The 14639-nt window shown below is 42.2% G+C and overlaps 2 protein-coding genes across 4 annotated transcripts; both read right to left on the bottom strand.

Annotated features, from left to right (window-relative positions):
* Positions 1-3747: 3747 nt before the first annotated feature.
* ddt (D-dopachrome tautomerase) lies at positions 3748-7119 on the bottom strand. The gene is made up of 3 exons (XM_030429791.1): positions 6899-7119; positions 5790-5965; positions 3748-4635 (listed from the first exon to the last, which is right to left on the bottom strand). Exons 1-3 carry the CDS (start codon positions 7004-7006, stop codon positions 4563-4565), a joined length of 357 nt encoding a protein of 118 aa, XP_030285651.1. The 5' UTR covers positions 7007-7119; the 3' UTR covers positions 3748-4562.
* A 627-nt stretch (positions 7120-7746) lies between these two features.
* On the bottom strand, positions 7747-12462 carry chchd10 (coiled-coil-helix-coiled-coil-helix domain containing 10). Of its 3 annotated transcripts, XM_030429647.1 has the most exons (5): positions 12246-12462; positions 10986-11205; positions 9997-10138; positions 8427-8482; positions 7747-8338 (listed from the first exon to the last, which is right to left on the bottom strand). In XM_030429647.1, exons 1-4 carry the CDS (start codon positions 12284-12286, stop codon positions 8457-8459), a joined length of 429 nt encoding a protein of 142 aa, XP_030285507.1. In that variant the 5' UTR covers positions 12287-12462; the 3' UTR covers positions 7747-8338; positions 8427-8456. The 3 variants fall into 3 exon arrangements, with proteins under 3 accessions (XP_030285507.1, XP_030285459.1, XP_030285532.1); XM_030429599.1 differs by having other exon boundaries at positions 7747-8482; XM_030429672.1 differs by lacking the exons at positions 7747-8338; positions 8427-8482 and adding an exon at positions 9447-9691 and having other exon boundaries at positions 12246-12458.
* Positions 12463-14639: the final 2177 nt, after the last annotated feature.

Genomic DNA, 14639 nt, shown 5'->3' with positions numbered 1-14639 from the left:
TGTGTTACAGTAGTAATGAATGATTATATAACACTGTATTATACAAGCTTTTATATGATAAACAAATAAACAAAACATATTAAATTTTTCTAAATATTTTATTCTATGGCTCAGTGAAGTTGTTTTGGAAGTTCTGTTTTAAGCAACAGCCATGACTCCAGGGGTCCGTTTCACAAAGCAGGTTTAGTGAAAACTCTGAGTCTGTTAACCCTGAAATGAGGGAAACTCTGAGTTTTCCGTTTCACAAAGGGAGGTAACTCAAACCAGAGAAAGAGGGGTAACTCCAGCCTGTTTCACAGAGAGAGGTAACTTAAGCTCTCGGTCAGTTACCATGGTAACATACTCTCTGAAACTAACCTGGTCGGGACCAGGTTTTTCTAAACAAACCTCGAGTTTCTCTCTGTCTCCGCCCTCTTTCAGCCACACACGGTATTTGATTTCCTCATTCATTCAGTCAGCAGGCGAGTTTTGGCGTAGTATAGTTCTCATTGATCATTGCAAAAATCAGTCAGTAGGCCTACATTCAAAGTTATATTAGGTGGCGACTATTTTCACTACCATGGCATGTCCTTTTGATAATAATCCCGTGGATGAAGGTGCAGCATTACTGCGCAGAGAATTAAATATTCGTCGGGAGATGATTATCAGACGCGCACAGATGTTCTTGCATTTCCAGACAATTATCTTTTTGAGCGGTACCGTTTCACGTCACAGTCCATCATTTACATACACAACCTAATCCGTCCTTACATTTCCAACATTACCAACCAAAGTCATGCTCTCACATCCCAGCAGATATTGTGTGTTGCGCTGCGTTTTTTTGCAAATGGGAGTTTTTTTTATACAACTTCGGAGATGCATAGCACTTGAGCAAGGCAACTGTATGCAGAGCGGTCACAAAAGTGTGCCTCGCCCTGAAACGGCTACTACCCATCTTTATCATTTTCAGCCCCTCTGCCTCCGTTAGAGGTGGCGGTGCTGGGCCACCACCCGTCTGTGTTAGTTTAAATAGGCTTAATTATTTAACAGAACATGATATAGATGAGAAGACATTTATGTGTGTGAAAACAGCATTATGTTGGGGATAAAACAACTGTACAGTCAAACAGCCACTTAATATTTACTTTACAATGTAAAACATGATCAAAATGAGGTACCCCCATGAGATTATGCCGAGGTCTAATGTTTTTATGTTTCATCTTAAGCTGCAGCCAAGTGCGCTTCTCAGCCGGGGTTGCACCTAAATGAAATAAATTAATAGGCTACCACTCACGCAGTTTCCCCCTGTAATATTATTGTGATTGCAAAGGACTTCATTTAAAATTACGCATTGACCCGAGCACCAATGTTCTCCCACGCCGTCTCCCTCTGTTTTGCTGCTGCAGCGGTGTTAAACTTCCTTCTAAAAACGTGCTCAAACTCACTGTATGAGCGCATTAATATTTACATTTCCAGTGGGGTGAAAAACGTAGCCCTCCTCTTCCCCGTTGCAATGGTGACTCGTCGAATCAGGGCTCCATTGATGCTGTCTTTTTATACTTGTGGTGCACGTGCTTAACTCCAGGTTAAACTACTCCGAGTTGATCAAACTAACTCAAATCAGCTGTTCTGGAACCGAAAACTCAGAGTTTCCTATCTCAGAGTAGATCAACTCAGAGTTCAGGGTTAGACTCAGAGTTTGTTGAACCTGCTTTGTGAAATGTACCCCTGATGAGTGAAATAAAATGTATACAAATACAGACCTCAATTCTTCAAAATTATAGCTAATTCAATTGTTCACTAGTTAATAAACTAGTATACTTATTACTGGATACTGTATTGCATTGCAGCCTGGTGCTGAGGTTGTATTTTCGATTGTCAAACTAGTGGGCACAGTATAAAATTTAAATCAGCCCCACTGTAGTTAGGTTTGCAGGTACGTGATCATAAACCAACGCATTGGAAACATTTAAATTGTGATATCATGATGATGCTGTGAAAAGTCAGAGAGGATTGAGTTGAGGTTGATTAAGGTTGAGTGTTATGTTTGGACTTTTGAAGCACATTTCATTATATTATTATACTGTTCAAGTTCATGAGGGTCTGCTGCTTTTATGTGGCATAAATCTCAACATCATAGATTAGAACATCATGGATGAATCAACTAAAACTGGATACAGTGTTGGAGGTGGGGCCCTGTTTACTGTGAAGAAAGTTGCGAAATGTTGCATTAGGCACAAAAAAATTCCATGTCCCACTGAAAAGAAACTACATGCATGTGCACCAGTCCTCCAGTAGAGCAGACTACCTTCTGTTTTAACCCTCTTGGATATTGGCACTGAATTGACGCCATACTTTCAGACAAATCCGTTGGTGCGGCAAAAACACAACTCTTACGATTAATGTAAATGATGCGAGTCCATTTTAGCTATGGTGGGGCTGGCCACAAAATGCAGCAGGCAGCAGCAAAAAAGATGAGACAAACAGCATTGACAAGCAGCATGAATGACTGAGATCACAGCAGAGGGTAATGTAGTGTGTCATGTGTATTCACTCAGTTTTGCTTTGTCGCTTTATTTCATTTGTGGATGCAGACAATCACTGTAGGACAGCCATGCTAGTAGCATTACAACTTAGCACCTTCGCCTTTCAGCAAACTGATCGAGGGGGTTCCCAACACCTCACACACACAGACCATGGAGTGACAGTCCTACACTGCCAAGCCACCTGTTTTGGTCTGAATGTAACCAAAGGATGTTATTAGACCAAAAGAATAAAATGCTAACAGTTGTCACCACACGAAAATAATCTTAAATTTACAATGTTCAAATAAATGGAGACTTTTCTGTTGTATAATGGCATGGTCATTTTCAGGAGTCATGCTGTTTTCAAATGGAGAATTCCATTCAGGAGAATTTGAAAAACTGGGATGTTCCATAATTGAATGTGCTGAAATGGAATTTTCTGTGTTGGAATGGAATATTCTAAACTACAGTGATTGATATATCCATATCAAAGATAATTGTCTGGAACACAGAATTAGAATATAATGTCTTGATTCCATTCCACAAATACAACATTCTAGAATAGAGGTTTCAAAGGAATGATCTATTTCAGAATGAAATGTTCTCATGTTCAATTTCTTATTTTCTCAAGACCATTCTAGGCTGTGCCCATAGTAGGACAATTTTAAAACTGGATGATTTCCAAGACATTAGCAATTATACACAAATTAATGTGCCTGCTGTTATCTTACAGTAGTCTCTACAAGCAAATAATCTCAAATTACAATGTTGAAATGAATGTCGGCACAAGAATGTTCTGGTCTATGGAAGCCCTGAGAGGCAAGTGATGAAATTATTTTTTAAGTCTTATTCTGATCTAAATTGTTGTCTCACCTGTGTTTATGACTTGAGACTTTGCTAGGATAATCTTTATAAGTTCCTCCAGTTTTTTTTACAACTGTAACACAGGGTATAAAAAAAAAGTCTTTGGTTTCATAAAATTTATTTTGATCACAAGAGGCAGAATTTCTCAGCCAACCCATGTTCTTAATACGGCGAAAAGCATTCTTGATTTCTTCTAGGGGAGGGTTAATTTGTCTATGCTCACTAAAACACAAGATACCTCTAATGTGTGTTAGCAGGTAAGGTAACATTACTGTCATGTTACGGGAGGAATGTGTCATAATTGGTATTAATCTGCCATCAGTGTCACGGTTAGAATATTGTGTATTATCAGCAAGTAAGATCAAGTAGAAACATTTGATGGCCTCATTCATTTATACAAGCTTTCCACAGTTTATGCATATGTTTGCCATCAGTTGCAGCAGTCATGAGTACAGTACTTCTGTTTTCTAATGTTGTCATTTTAACAGCAACAGCAGTAGTTACCAGGGGGCTCCACAGGGGACTGTTGAGCTGTGTTGCAGGAAACCTGGCTTCATGTTTTGAGTAATTAAACACGTGATCCGAGGAAATTCTGTGTACCTGCAATTTTCATTGGACCACTCCCCTCTGCTTGAGTTCCTCATAATGACAGTTAATGCTGACCTGTGAGTTAGGTGAACATGTACATGTACTCAGGAGAATATAACACAATATGTTTTAGGAAAGTAAGACTCAAAGGGCATCTTTTCAAAATCAATCACTGCTTTAACAATTGTATTCATTTCATGGAGGCTACTACAGGATTCACAGAAGAGACAGAGTCCAGTTCATCTCATTCACCTCTTTAGTTAAAATATATTTCAAAATATATCTTTTCATGAAAATACTGACTTTTCATTCAATGTGGTTCTAGTATGATCTCCTTCACAGAATGTATTACAAGTGAGTTTAGGAATGGTTAAAGTGACAAGTCCTTTAATCATTTAAAATGTAATTGATGACATCGTGTCTTACAGCTTTGCAAATCTGCAGATATGCAGAATAAGTAACTGGATACGCCATGAACATACAGTAACTAACTCTACCCGACTAGCTTTACTTGGTGTATGATGAATTAGTGTGCTGATGTAATCAGTCATCTACTTCTTTCTCTTTGAGGAATGAGACTGTGAGCTCTGTCCAAAACAATGTCCTTCACAGGAAACTCATGACGGTTCCCTTCTTCCCAACCTGGTGAGGCTGCAGTGCATGGAACTGAATAACAATCCTGTGAATCAGAACAAGGCTGTCAATCATTTCCCCAGTCCATTAATTAAAATATGTGAATACAGTCTGAAAGGCTAAAATCAGCAGTTCTAAACCTCTCTTCTAAAGCTTCTCTGTGCTGTTTTAAGGATTACGGAGTTTAGCCCTCTGTCTTGGAGAGTTACTTTAAGTTATGACAAATCATTGCCGTAGTGATAAATGACCAATTCAAAAGAGAAGAGTCAATCTGTATCCAAGCTAATGCATGTTGTAGTTTTAACTAAGGCCTTGTCTACACATACACATTTTTGGGAACAGTACATTCTTCAGCGTTTTAGCACTGTTTTAGAAATAATCTCCATCCATACAAAACACATGAAAATGAACAAATACATACATTACATTTGCATACATTACACACACGTGCTGTAAACAGGAATAAGATACAGTATGGTATGATGCTTATCTAGAGAAATTAATGAGGCGTGTGGGTAGGGCTTAAGGCTGTTCAGTCTGCCTAACATAGAGTTCTGTCTGTCTGCAGGCAAAAAGTGCAGCTACATTATGAACACAGAATGAACCAGACAAGGTGACATGCTGTATGGTGTAGTGAGCTAAGGCACAACAGTAATTGTATCAGAGCCCTGAGTTGATAAGTGTGTGAGATAACTCTCATGTTGTGTTGTTAAATGGACAGAAAAACTAAAGCTGGACATTATCCTACATTATGAGAGATTTTAGGGTTGAAAAGTTAGCTGTAGTTTTTTAATTAGGGTTCAAAGTTAAACCTATAGGCCTGTAGGCTAACACAAAGTGGGGTTTCTATTATAAGGGCCGGGCTGCCAGGGGCACCAAACATGTCTGATACACAGATGAATCTGTGAGCAGTTCAAGAGGTGTAACACTGTATGCGTAAACCCTTCACATCACCAGATAATCTGTGCTGAACACCATGTTTCGAATGGAAAGTGCACTTGTACAAGTAAAAATAGTAGAATTTACTCTAACTAGTACTTTTGATACTTTTAACAATTTAAAGCGCATTTCATATACATTACGCTATTACTCTTTTACTCAAAGTAATATTTTCCCGCTTGACCTTTGAGCACGTTTTGCAACACTATCTAACAGTGACAGCATATCTGCAAGCACAGCAGGGACGTCCTGTACACTCACCTGTCTTCAGTCAGATGTAGTTCTTTGGTCAGAAACTCAAAGATCTTGGCACTGTGCTCCTTGTTCTTGTCGGCAGTGTCAGTCACACCGATGGCAGACACTGACAGCATCGCACACGGAGAGCAAGATCCACCTATGAGCATCTGCACCCCAGGCTTCACCACCACGTTCATCCTCTGACAGACAAACACAGCAGAGGGAGAAGAAAGCACAAACACACAGTCATTCATTTATCGGTTACATGACCATATGGTGAGCACATTTCCCAACCACAAGGTCAGAGCTCATTCTTCTGCGTGTGGAGTGCCTGCCCAAGTGTCCTTGAGCAACACACTGAACATTTATGGCAACTTTGTGATTGACTCTAGTGTGTCATCAGTCAGTTTTGAATACATGCAGCCTGGATATTCTGACAAAGACAAAGTAAAGCACTAACAATACCAACAGTACAACACAGTTGACTAGTTGCTCAGCAAAAACTGGATCTGCATCTTCTCTTTACTCTAGATACACAGCAACAAAAGTCTATTTAATCCAAACATAATAAACAGGCTAACCAATATGAATACAATAATGAGTTGCTGTCCTACAGTAAATATATGTGAACTCTGTCACAACCACAGAGTACGTGTGTAACACAGTGTCCCCATCCATCCTACAAATAGTGCTGAAGTAAAAATCTTTAAATCTTTATCTTAAAGTGTCTGATAATAATGTACTTAAGTATCAAACGTATAGTGATGTATAGACCACTGACACGGCACACGGGCTTAAACATGAATGAATACCTTCCAGCCGACTACAGTCACGACTCCACGGGGGCCATGATGTAGACTCGGTAGATGTGCTGAGCCTCTCCAGCCATTTGAGTGGTGAAAGCTGGTTTTGATACGTTGTTGTCAAATAAATTCAAAGCTACTTCTGTGTTAGCTACATGAACTTGTGAGATACATGTGAACATGACTTAACGTTACTAACATTTATGCGCACAGTTGTGGGGCAGAACTAATGGAAACCAGCTGTGCTTTAGAAGAAATAAACACAGGCAGTCTTGACAGTGAGCCACTTTTGCTCCTGACTGGGTTCGGAGCCACATGTAGCCTACTCACGTCCTCTGGTTTTCCGAGAGCGGCCGCGGCGCAGGAGCTCAGCCTCACCACGAAATCCTCCGGGAAAGAGCTGGCCGGCAAATTACTCTGGAAGTCAATGAAAGGCATCTTGACAACTGCTGGAGTCACTTCTGCCGACAAAGCTGTTTTGAGACGCGGACGAAGACCAGTCACCAGAAAGCAAACCAGCCTTTTCCGGTTATACCTTTCAAAATACGTGCGCTGCGTGACAGCGATCCAAGCCGCTAATGTGTAGTGGAGGGCAATACTAATAGTTTCCTATTTAGATTTTTTTAATGCCAATGAGTCCGAGGTTTATACCAAGGACAGGGCAAAAGATAAAGCCACCCTTTATGGTTTGCAAGTCTGTTTCCCCAATCTATGGCTTTATTTTGAAAGTACAGGATTGGTTATCACGCGACGGGCTGCTTTTTCCCTCAATGAAGTTCGAGTCCTACGTTTTATTTTTTTTTTTCTCGGTTTCGTTTAAAAGGGTTCCATAGTTCTTCTGTGTGAAAAATGTTTACTGAAATAGACAGCAAAGATGAGAACGTGCATTTCATAAAGGTTATGCTTATTTGAGTTATAAACCATTACCGTTCAGACACGGTGAACAGACACGGTCACAAGTTGATCTGGCCTCCTCCTGCGACCAAGAGTGCTGTGTGTCTGCTGTAAGGAGTGAAATAGGTTATACCATGAGTTACCTGCGTGATATGATTGGCATAGTGGATTGATTACCGCGCTGATGTTTCATCCCCTCAGTGAATGTGAGTTCGAGTCCCGTAATTCTTTATGTTCCTCTATGTGATGCATGTTTACTCAAACAGGGAGAAGACACGACTACGTGTATTTAATAAGGGTTTATTAGAGATACACATTCACAGGAACAAAAAGGCAGATCAGAGGACAGCTACGTCCTCTCTTCCCGTTTTCTTTAACATCTGTTGTAGCTACGGCGACCACAGACGCATTCGGCTCACGGTCGCCAGGTTCAATATTGTAGGCTCAAAGTGTCACACTCTAATCAGCTAATTAATCCAGAACACCTGCAAAGGGTTCCTGAGCCTTTAAATGGTCTCTCAGTCTGATTCAGTAGAATTCTCAATCATGGGGAAGATTGCTGACCTGTCAGTTGTGCAGAAAACCATCACTGACACTCTCCACAAGGAGGAAAAGCCTCAACAGGTAATTGCAAAAGAAGTTGGATGTTCTCAAAGTGCTGTATCAAAGCACATTAATAAAGTGTGGAAGAAAAAGGAGCACAAGCAGCAGGGATGACTGCAGCTTGGAGAGGACTGTCAGGAAAAGACCATTCAAAAGTGTGGGGGAGCTTCACAAGGAGTGGACTGAGGCAGGAGTCAGTGCATCAAGAGCCACCACACACAGACGGATCCTGGACATGGGCTTCAATGTCGTATTCCTCTTGTCAAGCAGCTCCTGAACAACAAACAATGTGAGAAGCATCTTACCTGGGCTGAAGGAAAAAAATAACTGCTCTGTTGCTCAGTGGTCCAAAGTCTCTTGCCTCTTTTCGGATGAGAGCAAATTTTGCATCTCATTTGGAAACCAACGTCCCAGAGTCTGGAGGAAGAGTGGAGAGGCACACAAACCACAATGCTTGAAGTCCAGTATGAAGTTTATGAAGTATGAACTCTACTGCACTCGGTAATTGACTCACAGGGCTTCCCCACAACAAGGAAGGCTTCTCGGGTGGTGAGATTTGTTTATCTATTCCGACAAATCCGGCAATGATATCAAATGTTTGATGCCTCAAAATATATGCTGGAACTCTATTTCTAATGTTGCTGAAGTTTGGTGCTGTTCTGAGCATTATTTGTGGCTTTTTGATGGCGGTTTTATATTTGGACCCATTTACTGTAATGTAAAGTTGCCGTGCAGTCGTTTCTGAGGATGCTAAAACTACGTTAGCTAGCGGTCTGCAAACTTTATCTCTCGAGAGGGAGTCTAACACAGTTTCACGGTGTGTTAGACCATGGATCAAACCTACACCGGAATATCCCTTAAAGCGCTAAAAATATGGACAATCTTGCTTTTTGTGAAAGAAGTATGAAACTTTCAGGGTTTGTTCTTGATGACCTAAGCTTTAATTTAAGATGTGGAGGCATTCTCAGTTTGACCTCTGAGGTCAGCTAGAGGTCATTGACTCATGTAATACACAAAATTGTAAATGTGTGTATCTTAGCTTAGCCATGCTTCTGGGTATGAGGAACTCATGTATGCCATTGATAGCACTCTAAGAGGTCAACATCATTAAGTGCAGTGAAGGTTACTAGGAATGTGAGTGGCTTAAGGTAAGACACTATAGATGAATAGGATAAAAAAAAAATAGATCTCACTATGAAACTTTCTCAGTTGATCACTCGTGTTAAGCTAAGAAAAAAATGTATTGTAAGTTTTTTGTATTTTAATGTTTAAATATGCAAAAAAAGCAAGATTATTGAGCTTAACAGTTCCACTAAAATGACAATTTTATAGTTAAAAACATGACACAACAGAAATAAAGATAACACATTCTAACAGAATGTGCAGGTAGATAGCAGCTTTTTATTAGAGGATTATATACTGTACATTACCAAAAACCATTTCATACATCACACAGTCATCAGTCAACCAGACAAACAAACCAACATGCTCACTGCCTGAGTACAGCCTTCAGATTTTGGGGTTACGATGTGTCTACAACATGTCTACAATACAGCGTAGGTATCATTATTGAAATATGTCCATCGTGACAGCTGACACGGATCCCTTACACCAGTGATGTCACTCCTGCAACAAAACATTTTAAAAAATTGGTCATGGTGACAAATACCAAAGGTCATATCATGCCGTTTTAAATTTATGTGCAAGCAGTTGCTGTCTTTGCAAGAAAGCATAAAAAAAATTCAGAAAACACTCAAGTGAAAACAAAGCTGGAGAGGGCAGGATAAAAACTAAATGTAGTTAAAGCCTGACTGAAAAACACTATCTAGCCCCACAACAAGTGCCTTATGTAAACAGTTAAATGACACTAATGACTTGCATTGAGCAATGCTAGATTAAGTGGCTCCAGCCATCATTGTGTCCTGACTCACCGTGGGAGTACTTGCACTGTTTGAGTGCCTCACTGAAGCCCTCACATAAACTCAGGTCATTCTGGTTGGTGGCACAGTCCAGAAACTGTTTGACCTCAAAATGACAGGGGCCTGACTGGGCTGGAGCAGGCCGAGGTGGCTCCTGGAATAATACACGCGAGGAGAGAAACACATCACACACTTGAGTTAGAATCACACAATTCTCAACAGCAGAGTTGTTACAAATTTACAAATGTGTTTATTGGTTGAGTGAGCATCGACAGATGGTTGGCCAAAACTTTACATGTAACAGTATGGATGTTATTCTGAATCAATAAGCATGTCCTGGATGTCTTCAAATATTAGTCACTTGGTGAATCATTTCTGTATCCGAGTAACTGTACATCCAGTAAATACATTTTTTTAAAAACAGTTCTAACTAAATAAATAAAATACAAATGATGAATATTTTTGACTGGGGAAAGAGTGTTTTAGACTGCCTTTTACCAGTGACGAGAGTCAAAGTGTGTGCACACATGGGTTGCTATTTGATAAACACACACACAGACACTTTTAGGATTTTATGAGTTTTATTTTATTTTATGGGGCCTGGACACACCAAACCAATTTCCATAAAAAAGGCAGACAGTGGTTTCACCTTGTGATGCCTGTGTCTTGGCCAAAAAGCTACATTGATAACAGCTAACTGGCTCCTATGTTCTGCACACATGTGAGATGAATTAAGGCTTGATTACACCAAATGGCTCTAGTCATCTTTATTTGACATACCAAAAGGGAAAATGGAAGACTTGTTACTGCTATTACACATACTGTTATGATAATGCAGGTGGAGAAAACTCTACCTTTGAACATCTCCAGGCGGGCAAGGGGTAAAAACACCAAGACAAGTGCAAGACCTCCAAAACAAAGTGATCCCCGCATTGACAAGTTTAAATCCAGCCAAGTTCTATCCATCTTAATCCTCTGCCTGGTCACAATCCACCTCTTACCTGGTACGTAGGCTTGGCTGGCTCTGAACTGCTGCTGCCCCCACTAAACGCTCCAGTGAGGGCGCTACCAACGACATGGCCCACAGCTGAGCCTACTGCCACCCCAGCAGCTGTGGTAGCCATCTGGGCCATGAGGCCTGGCCCCTGGGACTGAGCTGGAGCCATGGCCAGGGCAGCTGGAGGTGGGGGAGCAGGGGCCGGAGCATGGGATGGAGCTGGGCTACAAACAGAACAAACACAGTCTACAGTGTAATTTATTATATAGAAGTCAACTTTAAAAGCTCTGGAGTCACACCACACCAGATATGAATTCTAACGTCATACACTGCACTGCAGTGAGTTGCAGAGAAAATACTAGACAGTACCTTGTGTTGCCGTAGTAAAAACCCCAAGGAACCTGTTGTAAGGATGTTCACATTATACAAGTAGGACCTAGTAAATATTGAGGTCTGCTGGTTGATAAATTCCTTATTAATGAAAGAGAAAGAAAAGAAACTGACCTGTCAAACTGTCTGATAGACTAAATGAGTAGTTGTCTAATTGTCCCAGTGTTACCTAACTAAGCTGCGCGGAGGATGGAGGAGGAAGGACTGCTTTTACAAATTTTTTCACATCTTTTGAATACATTTTTATATTTCATTTCTGTATTTATACAGAGATAGTGTTACTCTCTAACATAAGGAACCCCTACTGACAGTGACTTGTGACATGATTATAGAAAGCAAAGGAATGTAGGCTAACTAACACAGTGAAATTAAACTATTCTTTTGCACTGGTGAACTGCAACCACAAAGAAAAACACAGTCCCTTCATGTATGTAGATGTTCAGTGAACTACTGCCATAAGGAGTAACTGCACATGCTCAACTGAGTACCCTTTGTTGGAGTCCTGTCGCAACTTAATCAGCCCGTCGAGACGTGAAAGCTTCCAGCAGCCATCACAGCTCCTTCTCCTCACTACTTACCTGAGCAGCTCTAGTTTGACTCGCCTCAACTTTCACCCGGTGACCTTGCCAAAAACCTAGGTTAACTTCATGTTAGACGTGACATGATGGTCTCAGTTACTTATGACGCAACAATAATTTGCCTATATGTCGTCACTTGTGTAAAGTAGTTATTAGTGTGTCTGACAAACTATATCTCGGCTATACTGTCTATATAATTTCTCATTTAATCAGTTAATATAGGGGGATTAGCGCTTCTTCCTCACTTAAAACAGAACACGTGAGACAGTGCTGTAGGTTACTGTAGCTGGATTTACCTGGGTGCTGCTGAGGGACGGCTGCGGCTTCCTCGGGCCATCTCTGAAACGACACACACTAAAACTAGATATACTGAACCGATCCTAAGAGCAGAGAAACTTGGCGAAGCTTCTAGAAAATGCTAGCAGACTTCTCTGGTCACCACCGACTGATAGCAGTTACTCATGCAACTGACCTTGTACCGCTTGCTGGTTAGGTGCACAAATATCGCGAGACTAACGCGCTATCTCAAAATCCCTGATCTGTGCCTCCCATGCCCTTCCTGCTACCATGGAAACAGGCCCATCTGCTGGACTGGCGTGTAGGTTCTTTTCGGGTTTTTTTCAGTGTGGTGTGTTTATGAATATAGTTGTATTAGTTTAGTGTCTTTTGTTGTTGTTTTTCTCGGTTAGTTTAGTGTTTGTGTGTCTTTTGTTTGTCATCCCGCTCTGAGGAGCTGGGATGGCGTCCAGCAGCGGTTTCTCCGCGCTGACACGGAAGCACGGCATCAAAACCGGAGCCGGCTCCCCGTGCAGCGTGGAGGAAGTTGCTCTGGCTGTGGGTGAGATTATCGGGCACGACTCTGTAAACAGGTAAACAGTGCGGTAGTTCTGTTCCTGGCAAAAGTGGAACAGGTGAACGGGTTGGTGGAGAAAGGCATCACAGTGAACGGGATGTTTGAGCCGGTGACACCGCTGATACTGCCGGCCACAAAAATCACGCTATCAAACGTCCCACCCTTTATTAGCGATGAATTCCTAATAAAAGAGCTGTCCAGACATGGAAAAGTGGTGTCACCGATAAGGAAGGTGTTGTCAGGCTGCAAGTCTCCGCTGCTGAGACATGTTGTGTCTCACCGCAGGCAGCTTTTTATGATACTTGCCAACAAAGATGAAGAGTTCGACTACCGCTTCAGAGTACGTGTGGATGAGTTCGACTATGTGTTATTCGCAACTTCATCCACTGTCAAGTGTTTTGGATGTGGCCAGGAGGGACATTTAATCAGGGCTTGTCCTGGCCGCGGCGCTTCGGCCGCCCCAGCGGCCGCCGCCGCCGCTGCCGCCGCCGCCGCTGTGCCGCCCGCTCCTGTGTGGGGGCGTGCGGCGGCGGCGGCGGCCGCTGCTGCTGCTGCCGTCGTTCGACCCGTTCCGGCGTTGCGGCGTGCGGCCGCGGTGGCCGGCGCAGGGGGCTGGTGCCGCGGGGCGAAAGAAAGATGCAGGGTCAGCAGAAAAACAAGTGGTGGAGATGCAGAACCAGGCTGAAGAGAGTGCTGAGGTGAGTGGTGAGAGGGAGGGGGTGCCAGAGGAAACGAGTGAGGCGACAGGTAAAGATGAAGTGTCAGGTGATTCTTCAGGTAAAGTGGCTGATGAGCTGAGCAAGGATGTGGGTAAATCAGGTGGGGGGAAAGAGGCAGGCGATGCTTCTGGTGAAGTGGGTGAAGGAAATAAAATAACAGGTGAACCAGAGGAGGAAGGTAAAACAGGTGAGGAAGAGGCAGGCGAGGCTGCAGGTGAGCCAAGTGAAACATGTAAAGTAACAAGTGAGCTGTGTGAAAAGGTTGGGGTCGTTGGTGACCAGTGTGAAGCAGGTGAGGCAACAGGTGAGCTGTGTGATGCAGGTGAGGTGACAGGTGAGCTGTGTGGGGGAACACAGTAGCTGAGGAGATGGAGGCCTGTGAGGCTGTGTTGGTGTCTGCTCCTCCTAAGCAGCGCAGCAAGAGGAGGAACATGTTGATTGTGGAGGTGGGTGGTAAAGCTGGTCGTCTGGCAGGTAAACCCAGTGCTGCAGAGAACAGAGCAGCTCTGTATGACAGCAGTGACAGTGAGGGCTGTGTGTCTGACAGCAGTGTCCTGTCTCTCACTCAGCAGACTGCTGCTCAGGTGTATCCTGCAGATTTAGTGAAGTCCTTTTTACAACAGACCAAAGGGTTGAGGAACATAACCTTAGAACATCACTTCCCTAATTTGCAGGGTTTTTATGACTCTATTAGACATGTTGTAAAACACCGATATGAGTCAGACCTGACAGACCAGGAAGTATTCAGACTTAAAAAATTGATCAATAAAGTCAGGAAACAGCTTGGTTTTTAATGACGATGAATGAAAAGATTTTATTTTTATTTATTTCATTGATTGTCTTCAGTCTTGGTTTTAACATCTCCATCATTATGGATGTTTTTAAAGTAGGCAGTTTAAATGTTAATGGTGCTAGAGAGATACGAAAGAGGGCAGTAGTATTTGAAATGACAAAACTGAAACACATTGATGTCCTCTTTCTACAAGAAATACACAGTGATGTTGGGAACGAGGCAGATTGGAGCAGAGAATGGGAAGGAAAAGTCATTTTAAGCCATAACACAACCCTCAGTGGAGGCGTGGGCTTCCTGTTCTCTGGAGGTTTTACTCCAACCTCTC

The sequence above is a fragment of the Sparus aurata genome, chromosome 1 (assembly GCF_900880675.1).
Source record: "Sparus aurata chromosome 1, fSpaAur1.1, whole genome shotgun sequence".
Lineage (NCBI taxonomy): Eukaryota > Metazoa > Chordata > Actinopteri > Spariformes > Sparidae > Sparus > Sparus aurata.
This window is presented reverse-complemented; position numbering and strand designations above follow the sequence as displayed.

What these genes read in the sequence shown, in the direction of transcription:
- ddt (XM_030429791.1), bottom strand. Translation starts at nt 7,006, where the DNA reads ATGCCTTTCATTGACTTCCAGAGTAATTTGCCGGCCAGCTCTTTCCCG. An exon ending in CTCTCGGAAAACCAGAGGAC is followed by an intron (nt 5,966 to 6,898) that starts GTGAGTAGGCTA and finishes TTTGTCTGTCAG; the next exon opens with AGGATGAACGTGGTGGTGAA. An exon ending in CTACATCTGACTGAAGACAG is followed by an intron (nt 4,636 to 5,789) that starts GTGAGTGTACAG and finishes TCTGATTCACAG; the next exon opens with GATTGTTATTCAGTTCCATG.
- chchd10 (XM_030429599.1), bottom strand. Translation starts at nt 12,286, where the DNA reads ATGGCCCGAGGAAGCCGCAGCCGTCCCTCAGCAGCACCCAG. An exon ending in CGTCCCTCAGCAGCACCCAG is followed by an intron (nt 11,206 to 12,245) that starts GTAAATCCAGCT and finishes TTCTGTTTGTAG; the next exon opens with CCCAGCTCCATCCCATGCTC. An exon ending in ACAGTGCAAGTACTCCCACG is followed by an intron (nt 8,483 to 9,996) that starts GTGAGTCAGGAC and finishes CTCTTCCTCCAG; the next exon opens with ACTCTGGGACGTTGGTTTCC.